This window comes from Amblyomma mixtum, chromosome 1 (assembly GCF_055824585.1).
Source record: "Amblyomma mixtum isolate Tamu chromosome 1, ASM5582458v1, whole genome shotgun sequence".
NCBI lineage: Eukaryota > Metazoa > Arthropoda > Arachnida > Ixodida > Ixodidae > Amblyomma > Amblyomma mixtum.
Window position 1 is genome coordinate 29,957,786 of NC_143012.1, and position 22,414 is coordinate 29,980,199.

Sequence of the window (22,414 nt, forward strand, 5' to 3'; positions counted from 1 at the left end):
CCACCACGCACCAGTAACGAGCTAATCTTCACTCTAACAAAGCTTCACTCACCCCCAGCCACCACCCATCTTCGTCATCTAGACGGCCCTACCCCCCACCCGTCAACTGAATTGCGCCCTCCAGACGCCTCCAGATGGACTATAAGCACCTGCTATACACAAAATAAGTAGGAGTACTCCAGACAATACAACCAATGTCTAACAAATAACCCCACCTTCCTCAATAGTTTCACCGATACCTATTCGGAGGGCTGACTCGCACTACCAACAAACAAAGCAACTAAATTTATTATAGGAGTTTGGTCTAATTAGACGTGGAATATAGTGACAGTTAAACAAAGCGGGAAGATCGAGGCCCTATAGAGGGACAACGTGTCCCTCTCTCATATCTTGATCCTCTACCGATGTGTGATCCTTAAAACTTCAACAGATCGCACGGCGCCTCTCCCAAGGGCAGTCATTTTTTTCCCCCAATGTCTGTGCGTCTTTGCGTCTGCTCGCGGCGGCAAAGACAACTCATTCTCTACCAGGCGAGATCCCCTTCGTATAGGAGGGCGCATAATCGCACTTGCCTCTTGCGCGGCCTCCTGGCTGCGCTGCCTCTGCTCGGCCTGCTGTTGCTGCATCTGCGCCTGGAATTGGCTGCGCATCTGCTCCACGTCCATCATCAGCTTGGCCCGGCTCTCCTGTTCCTCGCGGTACTTGTTGCGCAGCTCGGTCATTTGGGCCTCGTAGTCCTGCGAAGACGTAATTCATGACCAGTTCACTGGCAAACTCCATTGTTCGCAAAAAAAAAAAATACTCCCAAATAGGAGTAAATGGCTTATCCCCAGCGCATGCCCTTGAAGGGAAACTGCGCCGGCTTTTGAAAATTTCGCGGTATTGAAGGATCAAAAACCTATATACACTATAGGTAAAGCATGCCAATAAGTTCAGTGTGACGTCACAGAAGGTATGATTTCAAATTACCGCTGCCGTCAGCCACACCCTTCCGTGCCTCGTTGGATGCTGCCAAGCAACGTTCGGCAGGCTTTGCCTTCGGTGGCGGCGGTTTTTTTCTTAAAGCAGGCGTTTATGCGTTGGAAAAGTACCGATATCTTCGATGACGTCATCATGAGTCCCCCACTTGGCGTTGTGCGCTGCGGAGAAGCTTGAAAGACGTCGCGATTTTAATCGGCGATTACATCGCGATTTAAAACGCTAGCCCAAAAGGACTTTGCATACTTTACCTGCAAGTTTCACACATTCGACCCTTTTAAGCTCATTGAGGTCTAAAACCTATGCAGTTGCCCTTTAAGGAAGTTTTATGTACACCTTTTGTCAAAAGTTTGGTGCCCAGGAGGTTTGCTTCCGAGCAACACTGTAAGGCTCGTATGCATCCCCAGCGTTAGAAATCACCTGAAGGCAAGAAGATTTCTAGTCCTGCCTCCTCTAACATATACGGCTTCTATGAATGCTAGCGGGGCCACCCAAGCACGACTTTGAAGCAGGAACACCCGCCGAGTGAGTTGTCCGAATTTGTCCGAATGGTGGCGACCTCTTGATATGATCCTGGTTCCACTTTGAAGCAAACACTCTGGGCTGTTCACTTCTGACAATGATGTACTCCGTTATCACGAAGGATTTTGTTTACACCCCATGGGAGTCGAGAATGGAATAATCCTCTTTTCCGCTGCTCAATCAGCAAAGGGGGTGAAAAAGCTCTTTTGCCTCATTTTTACTCCATATTGATGGAGTAAAAGTTTCCTCACATGAAGCCCACGTCAACAGTTTAAACCCCAATTGGTGTTGATTCTTTTACAGGGCGGTCCCGTTTACTCCTGCTGTGCACTTACGTTAGAGCAAGTTTGCCGCTTGACTGCTTTGCAAGAAAAGGGACTGAGAGAGGAGTTATGAACGAAGCAGACGCTGCCTCGCCTCCGTTGGTTTTTTTCTATCCTTTAGTTTTTCTATTTTTTGCATGTTTTTTGTCTCAAAAAAACAGGAGCTGTATACCAGCGAGACGGACTTACGTTCTTTAGCTGGTTGACCACTTCGCTACTGCTGGTGCTGTCTGGCTGATCTGTGGAACACAAAAGAACAGATGACATTGATAATCTGAATAAGGCTAAAAAAAAGTAACTGGTCAGGTACTCTATTCTAAATTAGCCTCTCAGCTTTGTGCTCTCATTGTTTCGTTCTTAGGTGAAGTGAACTCTTAACTCCTGAGAAGCGCCGTTGGGAATGATTGCAGGCAATGAAATAGCAACTCAATCTGAACACCATGCTCTCAACTCGCCACAGTCCCGCAAGAGCTTTGGTACCAACTTCATTCCAAGTAGTTGTCATAGTGCACTGTAAGCTCTTCCTAGAGCTCAGAAAAGAGCATGAAATCCATGTTACACTTGTACTTCGGCTAACTTAGCGTCCTTGGTTCGGGGACTTTACTGCTCTGTAGTTCTTTTTACGTTCGTATTTTTGCCATTCATGCTTCGTAAAGAAACAATAGTTTGGTTGGGCCGATGAGTAATCGATCCGTTTCATATCTGTTCTGAGTGTACACTCTCGTCTGGACTTGCGGAAGTTGTGTGCGATAACTTGAAACGCTGCACGTTATACTCAAGAAATGAATAGACATTACATAGTATTTCCTATACATTTTCTTTTATTCTTCCTTATGTGCATTACTACCTGCCATGGTGGCTCAGGGGTTACGGTGCTCGGCTCCTGACCCGAAGGACGCGGGCTGGATCCCGGCAGCGGCGGCCGAATTTCGATGGGGGCGAAATTTTAGAGGCCCGTGTACTGTACGATGCCAATGCACGTTAAAGAACCCCAGGTTGTCGAAATTACTGGAGCCCTTCACTACGGCTTCTCTCATAGCCTGAGTCGCTTTGGAACATTAAACCTCAATAAACCAAACCTTATGTGCATTACCTGCGAAACATTTTCTTAACCTGAAGTCTTTTCTTTGTAGAAGTTGTTCATTTGAGCCTGCAACTATTAATATTTATAGGCCGTACATAAACACGTTTCTTAATAGAGTAGTTTTCGACGCCAGTGTGCGCACAAAATTTGTATAGTTGGAACCAATATGACTGTGGTCATCATTAAGCTAAGCTAACCAGATAATATGCGCTACCGCAGTTAATATTTTTAAGACCGAACATAGCTGGCGCCTTCGCCTCTGCCTCCTTCGTCGTCACTTTTCTCGGAAAATGAGTATTGCCCCACCTGCAAAGATTCACTGGCCTTGCTGAGCCAGCGCGAAAACGATTAGTTTCAAATCGAGGCTGACTGCATAATACTATACTACATCAGGTTTGTCAGCCATGAGCGCTGTCTTCTGTCGGAGCACTGAGGGAGTATTGAAATGCTTTTCATTTGCCCTCTTTTGCTGTGTTCAAGTGATACTGCCGCACTGCTGTTCATAGAGGGGCCGAGGCTTTGATCAGTCCTTCTGAGAACCTTTAGTTACGCCCTCACTTCGTAAACTGAGGAATGTATAGTAAGGTCAGTTCAACCCAGTTCAACGCTTACAGTCCAACCAGCACACCCCGCGAATTGAGCCCCCCTCACCGTCGCACGGTGGAGCGGCGGAGTCCGACGTGGCTCCCTCTGTCGGCGTTGCCGACGGCGGCGCCCTGAAGGATCCCCTGGAGAGCAGCTGCTTGAGGCGCTCTAGCTCCTGGCGGTACTCGCGCAGCAGGGCGTCCTTGGGGTCTTCGTTAACGCAGGGCCGGTTCTGGATGTTCTTGGCGCGGCTGGCGTAGCGTAGCGTGCTTAACGTCTCGTCGTAATTGGCGTCCGCGGGCGAGACGCATGCCAGCATGAGGGTGCGGGTGTTGCCGCCCAGCGAGTCCTGGAGTAGCCGAGTGAGCTTCGAGTCCCGGTACGGGATGTGCTTGCTTCGGCCGTCCACCAGCGCCGAGATGACGTTACCCAGTGCCGAGAGGGAAAGGTTGATCTTGGTAGCCTCGCGGAGCCGCTCACCGCTGGCGCCTGCGGGGATGTACACACCCGGAAGCCACGGTCAGCTATACAAAGACCTCGCGTCCCAGGTCAGTCTGGCCCAACCGAAGCTCCCCTTCTATAGGGTACCTGTCCTTACAGCCCTGTGTCTCGAACTGCTGTTACGAGGAATTTTACATTACCGCTTCAGTATCGTCACGTCCGTGAACGATCATCCCCTATCATTTTTTGACTGGCTCAGCCCCTGAGGAATTTCGCTCGTCTGTATCTGCGTACCCTGATCGATGATCCCTGAGTCCTTTCGGGCCCTAACGCCACAAATTTGAATCGAGAGGTGGGGAAAAAGACTTTGAAATACAATTCCCTCCAAAATAAATGTGCATTTTGCTCTTGACCAAGCAGCAATGTATTCAGATGATTTTTACTAAGAAAGATATTCAGTGGAGTTTCCGCCTAAGTTTGAGATCGCATCAGCTCTCGCCGCTTTGTATAGCGACACACATCGCCGTACCGGTCTTGGCCTGGCGCTCGCTGCCGGCCAGGTCGACGAGGTTTAGCTTTCCCGTGCGTATGCTTTTCCTGCCGGTGAGCTCCATCTGCTCCAGGTGGATGGTGAAGATGGAGTGACTGCGAGATGAGTCGGCGTTCATGAGCGTCGCCCCGACAGAGCGGTTGCGCCAGCCTCGCTCCATCACCGCCTCGCACGAAGCCACGTCTTGCACCGGTACCAGGGACAAGCCTGCGCGGGGCCCGCCACGAGAAGCACATCTTCAGTACAATCACTCTCTCTCCGGGCACTCTCACGCACTCTCTCCCCGGGCTATCTCCCTGTCCTTGGAAGGGTACTCCCAATCAGACAATCTGGCCATTACATTCAAACAAATCACCGATTACTACAAGGAGGAGCACCGGCGCTACCCGGCCCCTTGTAAGGGTCTGGATCGCGCTGACGAGCGCCTCCTCATCAAAATTCTTACTAACACTGTACTGTGCCTGGCAGTGCTTAAACATTTCAATACATCCTTTGATGGCGCGTGCCAGTTCTGTGGGGAGGTAGCTGACACCTTCCACATGGTTTGGGCGTGTCAGTCAAACCCATCTATCCCCCCCAACCCCAACCCCACCAGAGAGGACTGGGAGGCGGCCCTGCTCGGCTGTCAGGACCTAAAGACGCAAAAGGCCTTGGTTCACTGGACGCGGGCGGCGTTGCTTGCCAATGGGGCCCCGGAATAGGGGCTCCACCTAGTATTGTTAGGGGAAAGGGCCAATAGGGCCTACCCCAATCACCTCTCTGTAAATATTTATTGTATTATAAATGTTTTTCACCACCACCAGTACAAGTTTCTCTTGTGGACCTTTGTGGTAATGCAGCCACTAAAGGGAGGAAAAACTCTCATTTCTAAACTGCAGTCCTGTCCGCCATTAGTGGATGGGATTACTCCGTGAATCCAGTGGTATGTCGCAGTGTGCGAACGAAGGGAAAGTTACAATGATAGTTGTGTGTCCTACACTCATGGGATTTAGCGTGGGGCACCTCAACACAGAACCGCAGAGCCTCTAGCCGTCGCTGAGGAAACCACCGAACGAGGTTGGCGGAGGGCTTCTGGTGACAGTTTTAGCCTTTTTCCTGCTCATATCGCGCGTTTTCCTCGTGGCCTTAAAGGAGCCCAGAAACACAATCTTAATTGACCATTTTGCCTGTTGATCGCATACAGTGAGTTACAATGGTGCTATTACCGTCGGTAATACAGCGTATATTCCGTTTTTTAATATTTTAATGTCCTCCCAAAAACAAATTCATGGCTCTGATGGTGTCCCCACACAGTGGCCGGTTTTAGCAGCGGGTATGACATCACCTGGCCCGAGCTTGATAATTGGGCAAACAGTAAATATACTGCAGATTGTATGAATAAATGAGGCACATTTTGTCACCCGTCTGCTTTTTCTATTAGATCAACAAAAAAAACTTGTTCCTCTTAGATAAAAGCCCTGCAAAGCAAGTAAAATAAAAATACACCACCAGGGGCACTGGCATGGAAACGACGCTGCCAGTCTCAGCAAGAACGAGTTACAGAGAGCGGGCAACCAAGGAGTGCAAACTTCCGCGACGTGCTCTGGCAGGCTGTTTTGATTGCTTGCGCCAGGTGCCGTCATTGGGAGAGCGAAACAGGAATGGGAAGCCCTGCCAAAATCGAGTTGAGGGCAGCGTTTTGTTTGCTTGTATTTTGAAATTTCTTCATTGAATAACTCCCGTTCCTGTCCATCGATTCCTGTAATTCTTTTTAAGTCAGCATCTGTGTGACATAAATAATCCACCTGAAGTATAGCCGGTATCCCCCCGAGCAGTGTTTCGCAGCCACTTTAAAAGGCCCGTGCCCACCCCAGCGCAGCAGACACTCTCTACCTCTCTTTGAGCGAGCCTCCTCTCCTTCCATTCCCTCCTCGAAATTCTTCTCTCCCGCTCCTCGTCGAGTAGGCTCGGCAAGGCAAAATCACCCCTTCCTTCTCCGGTGTAAGCCGGAGGCGTGGTGTCTGTGGAGTGCGTCACAGGGCGACGTCATGGCCCCGCCTTCAATAGAATTCTTTTCTTGGTTTTTGCATTTTCTCCGCACACTGAACGATCGAGAGGCGCGATCGGCTCGACCACCTAGACTTGTTAGCGAGCGCATCCTTTCATACATCTGTTTGTCATTCCCAGTTAACGAGCCACCTTTTCATTTTCTTTTAGGCCTCCCCACCGTTTCACGAGCGGAGGGGCGGAAGTCGGTTGTGTTCGAAACACACGGCGAAGCGCGGACTCGGCAACCGCCCGTTTGCTTTTCTCCATGCGTGTTTGTGTTCTGTGTGTTTGTCTTTTCTCCGCTCCAAAGCATATGTCATTCATTGGAGTCAAGGCGTACGCAAGATGCACGAAAGATAAGCGGTGTGTGTGCGGAGCGGTCAAGTGGGCGAGCGAGGGAAAGGCTCTGCTGCACTACTAATTAAAACCTTGTTTTGGGGGGCTCGCATAGAAGAAAAGAAACTGAGAAGGGAGCGCGCACGGAGAGCGTCTCGTGACGTGATCACGGCGGGGGGGGGGGGGGGGGAGGGGGGGGAACCAACTCCCTCAGTTTTACTATTTTTTTACTTTTTATGGCTAGGGTTCAAGGCTGTCGCCGCACGCTCCCTCCGCAGTTTTTTTTTTTTTTTGTTCCTTCATGCGGGTTTGTAGGCATGAGCCAGAACAGAAGGCGCTGCGGAAAGCCTTGTGCAGACGACGCGACGCCAAGGCTACGCCCAACCTTCTCCCGTCAGTCAGAACGATGCACCAATGGAGTGCCTTTAGCGAAAGTAGCCCCCCTTGACGTCAGCGGGGTGCAGAGTAGTGGGCCGGGCCCGTTTTTGAAGGAAGGAAAGAACGAACGGGCTTTGATTTGAATTTTCGCAGCTTTTCGGGGCGCGCATGGCTCTAGTATTTTGCAGAGGTTATCTTCGATGCCTCATCTATGCAGTGGGCTTGTTTTTCAAAAATGTCCGGACCCTGGGTCCGGACCCAAGAATTTCTCGTTTTTTTTTTGTTGTGTGCTGCGCTGACTTTAGTATGTTGACGTTAAATGCATTCCTGCGTTTAAGTCACTCACACTTCACTTCATTCCCAAGGACGAAGTAACAGAGAGCCGTGTGGAAAAAGAAAATAGTTTGGTTGACTTCTTTGAAGATGAATGCTCATCACTAGGTTCAGAATTAAGGTTTTTTTTTAGCCGTTCAGCTGGCTTGTGGCCAACCACAGTGAAACACAATTAAACTGCGTGCCTATCCTTTACGTAATCCCTTCTCTATAATTGCATTTTTTGCCTTTAAGTTCAAAATACTCGACACTCCAACAGGCCGCCGTCTATGTTGGGCCAGGCAGGAAAACCGCGGAATGATAAAACGGCGATAAATTAAACTAATGATTCAATAAAAATTTCTGAGGACAAATACGATTCTTTCTAACGTGGCTGAGACTATTAAGGAAGAAGCTTGACTTGCCACATTGAACGAAAGACCGTCTGTGTGAATGATGACACTCGATGGTACCAGTAAAGATTTGGGAGAGTGGTTTGTTGGGCGAGTTGGTTTGCCATATTGAAATATACCTGCGCTTAAAAGACACGGACTGAAAGATAGAGACACACACACATAGCGCTGGACTTACAACTGAATCTTTATTCGGGAAACACTGCTCTTTATGCACACCAGCAGCTGATAAAATTGGAAGATGGTAACACCCGGATGATGATCCGTCATACCTCTCCTAGCAACGGCGTGCTGCCATGCAAGATCCCTGTCCTTCTGCATCCGGAAGCGTGTGCTACCGCAAGCAGTCAGGGCTCTCTTCGGTGGTTTCGAGCCCTCTATGGGGCATGGCATGCGGATGTGCAGGATTTTGCGATCGGAGTGGAGGTGTCAAGTCCGTACATTCAGGGATCTCCTGCGGGTGCAGGTACTTGGCTCAACAGGTGCTCCTCGGGCCTTCAGAGTTCTTCGGGACTATCAACGTACCGCTGACTGCACGGCAGAATTTTTGTGGCAACAAGTTCTGCCTCATCTTCGTGCCTGCGTTCCTGCAAAATCAGTGACGGAAGTGAAAGCAGTTCACACCCTAGACGACGTTCGCCTGCCTCAGGATGTGCAGCGGGTGCTCTCACTTGGCCCCAAGTTCGCCGTGGAACCACGGAAGACCGCGCCTGAGCTGCTGTCCCTCGTGCGCCAAGTTGCAAGGTTCGCTCCAGCGTCCGAGAGTGAACGATGCATATCGGAGGGAGTGGACGTTCTTTCAAGATGTAAGCCTGCGAAAACCAGTCTTCCAATAGGGCGGGTTATTTCAGTGCTGCGGGATGACTCTTTATGTTTACTTACTGCGGACAAGGACGGTGGTTTCGTTGTTTTAACGAAAGAGATGTTTGGTAAAAAAGCTTTGGAGGCTGTGAATTCAGTTTTTGAGAAACTTCCCCGTAATTCCTTACGCAGCTTGAAAGCAAAGGGGAAGAATCTATGTGAAAAATTGGAATTAACTAGACTCGTTTCAAGTATAGACAAGAGTGAATGCAATAGTCTGAAATTTATGTTTACGGCTAAGACCCACAAGCCTGGTTGTCCCCTAAGGGTTATCGTATCTGAGTCGGGAACATGGCAAAAGTCAATTGCTGAATTTCTTAAAGGCAAGCTCAACCTACTGAGTATCGATGATCCGTTTTTGGTGAGGGATTCCCAACAGATTATAACTTTTCTGGACAATCACAAAGACAGTCGGTTCATGGCGTGCTCGTTTGATATAAAGGATCTATATTATTCCTTACCACATCAGGAGTTGCTTCAATGCGTGGCTGATTGCATTGATCAGTTTGGAAGTGTAGCATTCCAAAATGAAACGGGAATGTGCGTGAGCAATTTTCTGGAAATGTTGTCCTTCTATTTGGCTGCCACGTGCGTCACTTGGAATGATGCGGTTTATCGGCAGAAGAAAGGTGTTTGCATCGGGTCGTGTATTGCGCCTGTTCTAAGTAACATTTTCCTTGCCCAGTGTGACAGAAAGTTGGCTATCCTGTTGCGAGATCAAAACAAAGTTGTTGGCGTTAAAGTGTTCCGGTTTGTGGATGACTTTTTAGTGGTCTTTAATCACCTTGACGGTATTTATGACTCTGCTGTGCAAGAGCTACTTGCTGTTTTTAGTAAAACCCTTAACCCACTAATAATCACATATGAAGAAATGAACGAAGGCACGATACGCTTCCTCGATATCAAGCTGTCACTGGCGTCTGATGGGACATTTTGGATGTACCAGCCTAGAGGTAACAAAGGTTTGCTTCCGTTCAGCTCTGCACATTCAAAATTAGTGAAGAGGGCAATCGTGAGGTTATGTTTTCAAAATGCGTTGAAGAAATCTTGCCCGGAATTAGTCAAAGAAAGTTTTGAGCAGCAGGTGGTGAGGCTAAGGGAAGCGGGCTATCCGGATCAGGTTTTAGTGTCGGTGGCAAAAAGCATGCTCAAGAAATTTGGCAAAAAGGGTACGGTGCCTAGCAAGGAGGGAGAAAAACAAAAGGAGAAAACGGTGGTGATTCCGTACATTCATGGGGTGTCCCATAATCTTAAAAGAATTGGTTCGAAGGTAAAAACTAGGGTCGTTTTTTCAGCCCCGGACAAATTGGAAAACTTATGCAAAATAGTAACGTACCCAGAAAGAAAAACTAAGGGGTGTAAAAAGAAACACCAAGTCCCCATGGTCGCATGCGCAGAAGGAGTGGTATACAGGTTGCCGCTTACATGTGGCAAAGCATATGTAGGACAAACGGGGCGATGTTTGAATGAGCGGCTCCGGGAACATCGGAAGAACATGGAACGGAAAAGCGATGGGAATTTGGTGGTTCATTGTCAAGAGTGTAAATGTGTACCTTCCTATAACGAGACGAAGATAGTAAGCAGGAACCGTGACCAAACGGCGCGTGAAATAATTGAAGCCATGAGCATAGCGGACAGTGGGGATGCATGCGTGAGTAGCACGTCCCTTTCACTACTATCAAAGGAAAGGGCATTTTTGCAAAAGGGAAGGTAGGACTGGACATGTGACGAGACAGTTTGTCGATTTTTTTATCATCCGGGTGTTACCATCTTCCAATTTTATCAGCTGCTGGTGTGCATAAAGAGCAGTGTTTCCCGAATAAAGATTCAGTTGTAAGTCCAGCGCTATGTGTGTGTGTCTCTATCTTTCAGTCCGTGTCTTTTAAGCGCAGGTATATTTCAAAAGATTTGGGGCTTGTCTACTTCCTTCTACGCAGCCTGGCAAAGAACCCCATACAGCATGCAACAAACTCACAAACTCACAGTCTCTACAAGCGGTCGACGGCGCTGAGACAGGAAGGAGACGCCGCTTCACGCGTTAAACAGCGTCTCCCTCCCCCTATGTTCTCGAGAGGGCTCGTACCTTCTCGAACGTCTGTACACGCGCGATCGCCAATGCCGCGCACAGAGGAGGACCGGGAGCCCCGCGCTGGGACGCGCCAGCTGGAGAGAGCCCCTCCCGCGCTCCCCTCGCACTCCTGTCCTCCCTACCCTCACGCTCTGTTAAGCCTTCGACGTCGACGCGCCTCAACCCACGAACGGGCGCGAGCTGTGCTCTAAAAAGTTCTTAAAATGGCAGGGCCTAGCTACCAGTGTAGTTCCCAGTTTAGCCTTTGGCCTTTCTGCCCGTCTTCCCTCTCGGAATATACCATGTGGCAGCGTAATCCGCATCCAACCGACCACTCACCGGGGACGTAGACGCCCTTGTCCGGGTGCTCCTTGAGGTCGAGCTTCTTACGTGGGTCATCAGACAGCAGGTCTCGCACGTCCTCGTTGTAGATCTCGAGGTACGAGGCGTGCACCAGGTACTTGGAGGCGTCCGCCGTGGCGATGGCCTCGAACACGTGCTCGAACGAGCGCGGGATGATGCCCTTCTGCTGCGGCACCCGCGGCGTGCCTTGCATCGAGAAGGACTTGCCGCAGCCCGTCTGGCCGTACGCGAACACGGTGCCGTTGTAGCCCTCGCTGACACTCTGCGATTAGTCCGGGAACAGAAACAGCATGGGGATGAATCTCGCGTTCTGCCTTAATCATGTGGGCAACGTTGGTGCTCCTCGTGCATAGCTCATGACGGCTCCCACCGCTCACACTTTCCATGTAGGTTGTGCGAGCTTGCACAGCTGGACAAAAACACTGCGCAAGTTGGCGAAGCAAAAGGTGTTAGGTGGAGAGGAAATTTCTGAGCTCCCCCAAAGGGGCTTGAAATAAATGAGAACCTGGTGCAGGTAAACAGTTAAATTAGACTAATTGATCGGTAACCATATGCTACATGGAGACCCCGCCCCAGAACACACAGGTCTACTCTCCTGTTTTGGTAGGGAGACAGAGGTTAAATGGTTAGTGCTGAGTCAAGATGTCAGGATGTTGTTCGCAGAGAGTTAGGTGGGTGTTGGGTGGTAGAGCATAAATAATAATGGTATCGTGGTAACATCCCGTGCTTTCTACGCACGCGCAACTGCTACATGCTCTCCCAGGCAGCAGGCCTCAGGAACTGAAAGCTCAGTCGCGTTGTGAAGGAACGGATGAAGCAGGTCTGAATAGTAAGTTAAAAAAAAAAAGTGAAGAGAAGGATGTAAGAGTAGAGGCTGGACTACGTCCAGATTTCAGCGTGCGGGAGAGGATCTAACTCATAGAACACGCAGTCACGTTTATATGGAGGCACCTGCCACCGCGGTGTCTCAGTGGTTATGGCGCTCGGCTGCTGACCCGAAAGAAGCGGGTTCGACCCCGGCCGCGGCAAACGAATTTCGATGGCGACGAAATTCTAGAGGCCCGTGTACTGTGCGATGCCAGTGCACGTTAAAGAACCCCCCTTCGTCGAAATTTCCGCAGCCCCTCACTACGGCGTCTCTCATAGCCTTAATCGCCTTGGGACGTTAGAGCTCAATAAACAAAACCAAATGTTGCACCCGAAAGAGAAGGCTGCAATGCACATGGCACTACCTGACACCTGCGGACTGCAGACGCCTATGAGCAGCGTCAGTGATAGAAGCGGCCCCGAAGGAGTGAAATATGCCAGCTCAGGAATAGTCGGTCTGGATGGTGCAATGATATACAGGAACAGTGTTCTGACAGTATTCTCGCATTGTATATGTTCCCCTTTGCGCCAGAGCACTCCTCTCGAGCGTGCAAGCTTCTATTAAAGCAGGCTTGCTGTACTCGCCTCGACGATGGGGTAGACGATGTCGTCGTAGATCTGCTCCGTGGTTGAGTCCCCGTCGTAAGCCCCGTCGAAGCAGAATGTCTTGGCCGGCGCCGACCGGTCCGCTGGGTTGGTCAACGTGCACTGACCGGCAGCGCTGTCTATCCGCACCACGCTCTGCGGCACATGCATATTGGCACTCAGAAATGCTTCACACTAACTTGCTACCTTATCTCACCACAGGTAAGCGTTTATCATGTCGCGTGAATAAAGCCCTTGATATTGAGATTGACGCACGGGTGATACTGATTTCAGTGTCTATTAGCCTGTCCAAACAGTGACGTATTATCAAATTTAAGAGACATTGAGGACAAGTCCATGCAATCACTGTTCTCAGCAGAAATCGATTCTCGGGTTGGTTTTGAGTATATTGAGGTTTTTCTGGTAGCAAAAGGCGCATTTGTGACCGAGAAAATAGGATTTAAAAATGTTCACTCTGGAGGGTTCGAACTCGTAACGTCCTTACTGGAAAGGAAGGGCTGCCACTGCTTTGAAGTGAAGGTTGCTGTGGCGTAGCCACTGGGATTCGAAAACCGGTGTCGGCGAGCGTATATTGAATTCCGAAATCGGCCAGCAACGTTAACAACCGCATTTCGTTTTTTGGTCTATACTAGCTTATGATAGGTAAAGTTTCGATGCGAGTGGTCTCTTTGTGACCAAACGCGGTACTCTGTCGACAAAAGCCAACTGTCCACAGTGTCACCGTGAGGACTTTGCCGCCTCAATCATATACCGTAACTGTTTAATTAAAAGGAGGTTTCGTTTGAAAGCTACTGCCTCAGAATCGTTTAAATTGAAAATTTTAGCTCTTGACATGGCCAGGAGTGAGATGTCCTTGGCTTTTTACAAGTCGAAAAGATACTGACAACAGAAATCCTCAAAGTGTTTTCCCTTTCAGAGCCAACCACTGCCCTGCCTTCATCTTTAAGAAAGCATTACGAGATGATTGGATTGCTTTCGAAAGCTCCATTGTTGTTGTTGTTGTTGTTTTTTGTCTTTTATTAGCAAGGATGCACAGTTGCACGTGAAAGGAAGAGCACAGGCTATCGAACAGAGCTGAGCACATGGTTTGTCAACCGGTACCCTTATTTTTGTCTCTGTATAGCGTTCTCCATGCATGTCCTAGAGTTCATTTGTTTGTGACGCACTTTTTCATGTACTGCAGCATGTGATGTGCACTGCATAAATTTCTGGTGTCCGTTGTAATGAGTCCTTAATTTATATACGCTGCTCACTTGGCGTGATATGATCGATGGGTAATTCTCGTTTTCTGCTTTGTTTGCACTCCTATAAAGGGCTTTAAATAGTGTTGAGAGTAAAAAAAAAAACTTATACCATAGTCAGTCGTCAATAAGTTTATTTTCTAGGTTTACTGGAGGCCTTCCTGGCTAAAGGCTGACTGTGCAGCTTGACTGTAGCCAGGAAAGGCCTATATGCAGTAGGAGCGGTACAGCAATAGTTGAAACCAATCACGCACACAATAGTTAACCTATATAAAAGAAAACATCACACATATGTACACACTGTCAGTAGCAATCTTTTGGCTAAATGGAAGAAACAAAAACGGAAACGGTCATAAATATGTTGAAAAGAAATATTAGCAACAAGGAAGTAAACATTCAGCTAAATCTACAAGCGGACACATAAAATCACATTTCAGCAAAACATTTTCGCAGCTCAGTTTTGGTTCATACTGTTGTCTTTATATGTGTCTATATGTGTCTATGTGTTCATATGTGTATTTATATAAATAAGCAAAGAAACTACACCCCTGGCTCACCTGGCATTTCTGCTCCCGCTCCTTGCCGTTCATGGGCCGGCACCGGACCACGACCTTGACGCTCTCCTGCGTCATGGCTGAAATTAAAAATCAGAAACATCAGTGAAATGGAGACTTAGCCACTGATCACGCGGCGTATAATCACGAAACACCGTGTTTGAGTCCGACTTATCCTTCCAAGAAGCCGTCTCATGCAAGTCAGTATATTCGCGAATAATATTTTTTTACCTATCGGATATCGTGATTCACTTTGTCGTGAATAAGCTGTAATAAATGCTCACTGCATCACAATACTAGTGCAATGCAATAAGAAACAGTAGTAGTAACAGTGTGTAGCCGTATGTATATCAGAAGCCATATTGAAAATTTCGATACAAAGCCATGAGGATTATTAGAAATAGAGAATAGTGCTAGAAGTAATAAACTATATTACAGATTCCTTGATGGCAGTATCTAGTAATTAACAGCGAAGAGGAATAACTGACAATACTAATATATGTCCATAGAGCTCTGTGCTAAGTCGGCAGCAATAACATTGTTCTTACGCTTCATGAGTCTACCTTTTAACAAGGCTGCCTGATGAAGAGCTGCTTTTCCTTTGGTCTGCGGGCTACTGCCTATGCAAAAACAACCCGGAACTATTGACTGCTGCCCTGTTTTGTGCCGTAATATTGCAATTCTGCTGAACTCTCCTCCAGGGTACGCGAAGAATAATATCGACATTGAACCTCGATAGGGCTCGGTTGCTGCCGTCAGAGAACAACTATCGAGCCCCCGGCGACCTCATTATGCAAATGAGGCTGCTCAGTCTCCGGAAGAGCCACGTGATAGATCGCCGAGTGGCGCAACAGCGGTAGACGATGCCCCTTTTCCAGGAACAATAGCGTGCATTAGTGCACAGCTTGATATCGGCCGCACAAGTTTACGGATGCATGTTTTCAGCGATAAATTTACTGTAGCGCTCCATCGCTACTCATTCGCCTGGATGGAGCGTGTATGGCTCCTCCTGTATTCCTACACTTCTATAGGAGGCAGGCTAACGTGACTGTCCAGAAATAATTATTTACCCACGCCCGCACTCTGTAAACGTTCACTGCTGATAGTACCGCCTTTGTCAAAAGTAACCAGGCTGTATGGTTTGCTTCTAGCTTGTATAGTGGAGCCCTTTTGACTTTCCTAAATATCAAATGGTGCTGGAAGGTAAGAAGACCCCCGTCCTTACCTTTAACGACCATTTCAGCTTCAGGGAAGCTGTAAGGGCTCCACTGCACGAGCTAGAAGCAAACCACGCAGCCTGGTTACTTTTGACAAACACTGTACATATGCGGCGCATAGTAAACGTCATTAATGGCTCCATCTCCTGGATCCCTGTGTGCACCTACGCCAACTTTGGTACTTTATTTTTACTGAAAATTAATCATACCGACAGAAATGCTTGTCTGATTGGTAAAAATTTAGAGGACGCTTAAGCTTCGCCTTTAAAAGCGGAACGCGACAGCGTCTTGCAGCGCTGCCAGGGGCATTCCTATAGGAACATTTCCCAGGAACATTCAAGGAACATTTCCAGGAACACTGTCCTATAAATTATTTCGCTGTCGCGTAAGAATTTGTAGGAAAATGTTTGACCATTTCTCGCCTACCAAAAATTTTCAAGTTTAAAATTGTTTGCTTTTAAAAACGAAAACTTTTAAGAGTAAAAAGGTTTAAAAATGTTTACAGCGACTGCTCCTAAGGGCACGTTTTCCGGTTTAGCGGCGTCGGCGTAACACCGCGCCAAGCTGATTGGTTCGAACACAGTGACGTCACGAGTGACAGCATAATGACGTCATGCGCACTCTACCAGAAGAAAAGACGCATAACAGCTAATAAACAATACCATATTCAACACAGCAAGCATCTGTCGCCGAACCTCGCGTTATACAGCGGTAACTGGGCTGTGTTTCTTTTTTTTTTCCTCTTTCTCCTCCTTCTTTCTTTTTCGCAGTGCATGTCAGTTAACTTCGCCTTCGCCGCCTTTCCTTTCGTTTGAGAAATCTGTGGCAGCACAGTAGAGCTTGTTTTTATAGAACGTTTCCTTTCGCGATTCGTTTGTTTTTGTTATTCATTATATCACCTTTAGGCAGCTCCCCATGTGTTACCAAACTGGGTGACTGACATTGCTTCCTTGCTCTCAGGGTGGACGTCACGAGTAGTTCATGAGTTTATGGGGGTTTAACGTCCCAAAGCAACTCAGGCTATGAGGGACGCCGTAGTGAAGGGCTCCGGAAATTTCGACCACCTGGGGTTCTTTAACGTGCACTGACACCGCACAGTACACGGGCCTCCAGAATTCCGCCTACATCGAAATTCGACCGCCGCGGTCGGGATCGAAATCGCGTCTTTCGGGTCAGCAATGGTGGCTCAGTGCTTATGGTCACAGGTAGTAGCAGCCAAAATTTATTTGAGACGCAGTTAATTGTGTGATGTTGGATTTCCTGCGCAGTTCATGATACTTTTGCCATCACCAGTTACCGTCCTAACTCTCCCCTTTTAACCGGCCCGGTGTGGCACTAGGCTGCTGAGCCCGAGGAGGCGGGTTCGATCCCGGGTACGGTGGCCGCGTTTTCATGGAGGCGAAACGCAAGGCGCCAACGTTTTATGTGATGTTAGTGCACGTTAAAGAACCTCGGGTGGTCAAAATTAACCTCCAGCCCTCCACTACGGCACCTCTCTTTCCACTTTCACTCACACTTTATTTTCCTTCCTCCACGATGTGGTTGCGGTGCCTATCGAGAAGTGAGACCACGAACTACGAACCAAAACACGAACCAACCATCTCGCTCCTTCTATCTGTCGTTCCCCTTTCAACGGTGCGCAACGGCATACCAGAGACATGCTCTTGCGGTCAACCTCTCCGCCCTACTCTACATTAAATCTTCCTCCTCTCTCTTTCTCTCCTCCATGCAGCTATTGCTATAAAAGCAGGTTTCGTGCCATCTCTGTTGGCCCTTTTTCGTAAACAACTTCAAAAGCAATGGCATCGCAACACAACACGTTAATGAAGCTCGCGTGTCGAGGCGCCATTCCGTTCCTCGTGAAAGTCTCTTCCCTTTCATAGACCAGGAACTTGGTCTGTGCCCGTATATTGGCGACTGTCGTGCCTACACTACGGCAGCAGGATAACTGATTGCGAAATTCCCTGTCCCCAACTGTTTGTTTATTTATGTGCTACCCACAACAACGCCAGGGCATTATCGTAAAGCAGACGACGTAAACTACATTTTACGAGGCCTCTGCCTTAAAATACGTCCAGGGGAACGTCCATAAAATACAGGAAAAATGCAAAGCTGCTTGTTTTAGTCCATGCTCTGCAATTTCGAATGAACCCCGTCATGCAACATGATCGAAAGGGAAGAGCATTATGTGGTCACATAACAGGTGACGTCATCAAGTCGTTTCGGGGCTACGTATTCAAGACAACAAAACAACGCTTTGATGGAGTGGATGAGACGCCGGCAATGTTCAGCAACGACCTCATGACCTCCAGTCTTCGCATTTTCTTTGCGTGCTTTTTCTTTTACTTTCACAAAAATGCCCCACACATTCGATGTGTATACGCCTCTAGTAGTGTGTGCCCTGGGACCATCTGTAGACCTCCACACGACTCCTATATGCGTCCAATTTCATAGCTTTCTCGCGTTCAGCCCGAGCATTATCGCCTACGTCATCTCGTCTCTCGGCGTATTCTTAGGACGGCGTACAAAGAAGCAGCAGGGTCTGACGGGACGAGCTAGCGAGAGAGAACTCCATGCGAGGTCAATAAATAGCTGTTTGAGGGGGGGGGGGGGGGGGGGGGGAGCGTCGCGGACGGCGATTGTCATCGCGCGCGATGACGCGTTCTCTCGGGGTGGCCTTGGCACGCGTTTCCAGGACGACAACGACGTCTGCCGGCATGGCCTCTGCCTGGGCCACCGTTACTACCACCACAAGTGGTACGTTCTGCCGCCGCTCCCCCCCCCCCCCCCCCCCCTCCGCCTTTCCAATGAGAATGCACGACTTCGTGCCCTGTCATCGATCATACGCTCCCCACCACCGAAGAGGCACGTGGCGTGAAGCACGCTTCTCGAGCAGCATTGAGAGAGTGCGCGATCCGATGGCGACGCCCTTCCAGTCACGTGAGCGTTTCTCGCGAAAGCAAGGAGGAACGTATCGGCATCAAAACATTAGGGACTTATTCGGAGAGCGGAAAACGGGGCAGGGAGCGGCTTCATGAGCGCTTGGCTTGCGAAGGCTGGCCGCGTGACGTCACGCTCCTCATGAGTTTGTTTTTGTTTGTTTTTTCCTCCATGCACGGAGGCCATGAAAACAGCAATGGTGCTGCTAATTGCGATGTAGTGCCCCAGTTTGCTATCTGTGAGAAATGGGTAAATGAGTGAAGTGGGGCATGTTTATGAAAGGTAATAAGGAGACAAAGGAAAAAGGGGGGAAAAATTGTGGGGACGCTTAAAATCACCTAAAGAGTGGAATGTGATAGCATTAGATTTCATATTTATCGCACCTTCTACTGCAGCTTCTGTGTATGTTTGAGTCTGTTCCTTTACAACTGTCGTCCCATGAACTGCCATATTCGGACTGCCAGCTACAGTAGCACGTATCCGCTACACTGTGACGGTCCCGACGTTCGCACGGCTGACATTTTTTTCAAGATTTTTTTATTTCGATTCTTCACATAGGCCGCAGTCTGGAAACTAGGTTGCTCACAACTAGGTGGGAGGGTTGTGATGACGTCACAAGGTCACGAGACCTCTCTCGTCCAATCACTAATTTAACTGCTACCTGTCACGGTGGGCAGGTTGCTCACAATCCGGTGACCAGTCTGCAACATTTCACCCTGTGCTAATTGTGATGACGTCACAAGGTCAAGTGACCTTTCTCGACCAATCAGCGAACTTCGTCTCGGACATCGGCAGGGTTTTGGTGTGACAACTCTAATGCTAACGCATTAATAAAGAAAGGGAAGGAAGGAAGGAAGGAAGGAAGGAAGGAAGGAAGGAAGGAAGGAAGGAAGGAAGGAAGGAAGGAAGGAAACAAAGAGGGAACGAAGGAAAATAATTACTGGAAAGAAGGCCAATAGATACATACTGATTAATGAGCTTAAGCGCGCAAAAACAATACCATAATTTGCAAAGTACACTGTACTCCGAGTCTTTGTCTTAATTACAATTACCGGAAGTGGTTTAAGAAGCAGCGAACTCTATTTTTTTGCATTTCATCTACATTAAAATGCATCAGCCATGGCTGGGATCAAAACCGCATCTAGTGCACAACAAGGGAGGTCCACTACCAGTGAGAAAAAAAAAAGAAAGAAAGACGAAGAAGACAGCAAAAGAAAAGGAAGAGGTAAAAACTAAGAAAGGGTAGACAGAGTGGAAGTTGAAGACAAAATGCAGAAAGAAATACGAAGAAATGTGGCCCGCATTCGATTCGGAGAACAGCCTGAAATGGCTGCATCGAACGAACGGCAGTAACATCGATAACTGGGCGGGTTCGTACATTTCCACTGTGTGGAGGCGCGCCAAGAACGCGAACGCCTTGCATTAGTCCACACTAAGAGAAACGCTGACTGCAACAATGAAGCTTTTACCCGGAAACATTGTGTTTTTCCGTCTCGTCCTCGCTACGGCGTGCGGACATTAAAAACTTTCCGAGCAGCAGCTTGGCTCAAGTTTGGCCGCCTCCATGCACTAACATAGCAGTCCCTCGCTTCGCCCCTTCGCGTAATGTAAAGGCAACTGGCGACGCGCGCGCCATACCTGTTGCCCCAGCCGAATACGCCGCCAAGGGCGCCGCTGTACTCTTAAAACGGAGTTACTTAATCCAACGAAACTTCGATCTGGTGTGTGTCCATGACCTGTGACTAGTCCCAGGAGGTTAGCATACGGAGGGAAATCCTATAAGTGGGTCGAAATGAAATTCAGTTCCAATTTACGACCCTGTTTTGAAGCGTATTTCTAGCAGGCCGATAGATAATAGGAATAAAGAAATTTGAACTACAAAAAATGAAGGTGCGATTGCTGCAATTGCTGGGTTTGCTGGGTTTTCCTCGAAAGCCTCAGGTACACGAGACATTGGTCATTGCAGTTTTGTTCTCTTATTGGCTGCGACAATTGAACGTGAAAATAGGAGCTGACGACGTTTACAGTTATTGGTTTTTGTGTCACGCTTTCGCTACCAAATAAGGCCGCATGCAATTGCCGGCATATTTTGACAGGGAAGTTTCTTCACGAACCGCTGAAGTAATATGGCTCTGAGGAGAATTTCGCTGGTGGTGTGAAAGGTTTTTTTTTTGGTGCCGGTATTGAAGTGCTATTTATTTTGAACTGCTCACTGCGAAAATGGTACACACGCGCTGTATGCTCTTGCAAAGACATACTGAGAGAAACGATGTCATGACCACGCATTAAAATTCGCCCCGCGATTACTTGTCGGGCTGACTTTGATGAACTCTCTTCAACCGCAAGCACTTGACAAATGGTTTCTTATTTCGCTGGATTGCTAAAATAACATCATTGCTAAAATAACATCATTGTCGGGATTAAACAAATTTTGTTGGGTCCCTGAAATTGTCTGTTTGTATTTCATGTTTTATGCTAAATAAATACTTTCTTTCTTTCTACTTTCTACTTTCCGCGAAAAGAGCCAAGACAGAGCGCGACGTATATGAGCTCATATCTTTACGAAAAAAAAAAACTTTTTTTTTTTCTCTCAAATGCTTATGTGGCTTACAATAATCAGTCCTGGAACGTCCAGTTACCACATTGGTGGGAGAAATTCGCTCGCAAATCCCATCCGCCCTCTAGTGTGGGTTTGAAAGCCTAGAGCACGAAGCCCAACGTTCAGCGCCGAACAGGCTTATGGTGTATGGGAGTTTAACGTCCCAAAGCAACTCTGGCTATGAGGGACGCCGTAGTGAAGGGCTCCGGAAATTTCGACCACCTGGTGTTTTTTGATGTGCACTGGCATCGCACAGTACACGGACCTCTAGAATCTTGCCTCCATCGAAATTCCACCACAGCGGCCGGGATCGAACCCGTGTATTTCGGTTCAGCAGCCGAGCACCATAACCAATGAGCCACCGCGGCGGCTCTCAGCGTCGAACAGGGACAGCATTTAGTGGCTAAATTTTTTCGTTGCAGTAATGAGTAGCTTGTTTTTTCCGCTCCTGCGTTGATCATCCATTTGATAATTTCTCTCATTTTGCAGCCGCTGCACTGGTATCAAGAACGTTTGTTGTCTGAATCACTAAATACACTCGAATCTGTGTGTATGTATCCATAATTCCAATACATAAATACAAGCTACAAAAAAGAAGGACATTTGACAGCCTGGTTCTATATGCATGGGAGCGCCTAGTTTGCTCTTGGCTTCGTCGTCGAACTTGAGAATAAAGCAAGGAGCTACTTCACCTGCCGCAAAAGAACTAAAGGAAATAATTTCGGTAATTAAGGTATTTGCTCACTGCTAGGCATAAAATACTGCATGCTAACAGGATGTTGCCTTAGTATTCAGCCCGACTGTACCCGCATCAAAACGCAAAAAATAAACTTTAATTTGATCTCTCTCTGGTCAATGTAAGAAACAGTAATGAGCAAATTATTATACGAGAGGAAGCCGTAGTGAACACCGAATAGCCGAAACCTTTTATGCGCTGCCAACGCTCGACTGATCGGGACGGGTCTCAGAAAAACACGCTCACGCACGCACGCACGCACGCGCGCGCGCGCACACACACACACACACACACACACACACACACACACACACACACACACACACACACACACACACACACACACACACACACACACACACACCAACGCGCGTACACTCGGAGCCAAAAGTTTCTGGAACACAATATTGGC

General features: G+C 48.2%; 1 protein-coding gene across 1 annotated transcript in view; it reads right to left on the bottom strand.

Annotated features, from left to right (window-relative positions):
* LOC149365926 (osmotic avoidance abnormal protein 3-like) overlaps positions 1-22,414 on the bottom strand; it is a 57,357-nt gene that overhangs the window by 13,444 nt on the left and 21,499 nt on the right. Inside the window, exons 2-8 of the mRNA XM_089547325.1 lie at positions 14,514-14,590; positions 12,695-12,850; positions 11,219-11,504; positions 4,463-4,690; positions 3,559-3,981; positions 2,013-2,062; positions 573-737 (exon numbers count right to left, since the gene is read on the bottom strand). Of these exons, the coding sequence (XP_089403451.1) occupies positions 573-737; positions 2,013-2,062; positions 3,559-3,981; positions 4,463-4,690; positions 11,219-11,504; positions 12,695-12,850; positions 14,514-14,588 (1,383 nt within the window). The 5' untranslated portion in view covers positions 14,589-14,590. The remainder of the gene's footprint in view (positions 1-572; positions 738-2,012; positions 2,063-3,558; positions 3,982-4,462; positions 4,691-11,218; positions 11,505-12,694; positions 12,851-14,513; positions 14,591-22,414) is intronic.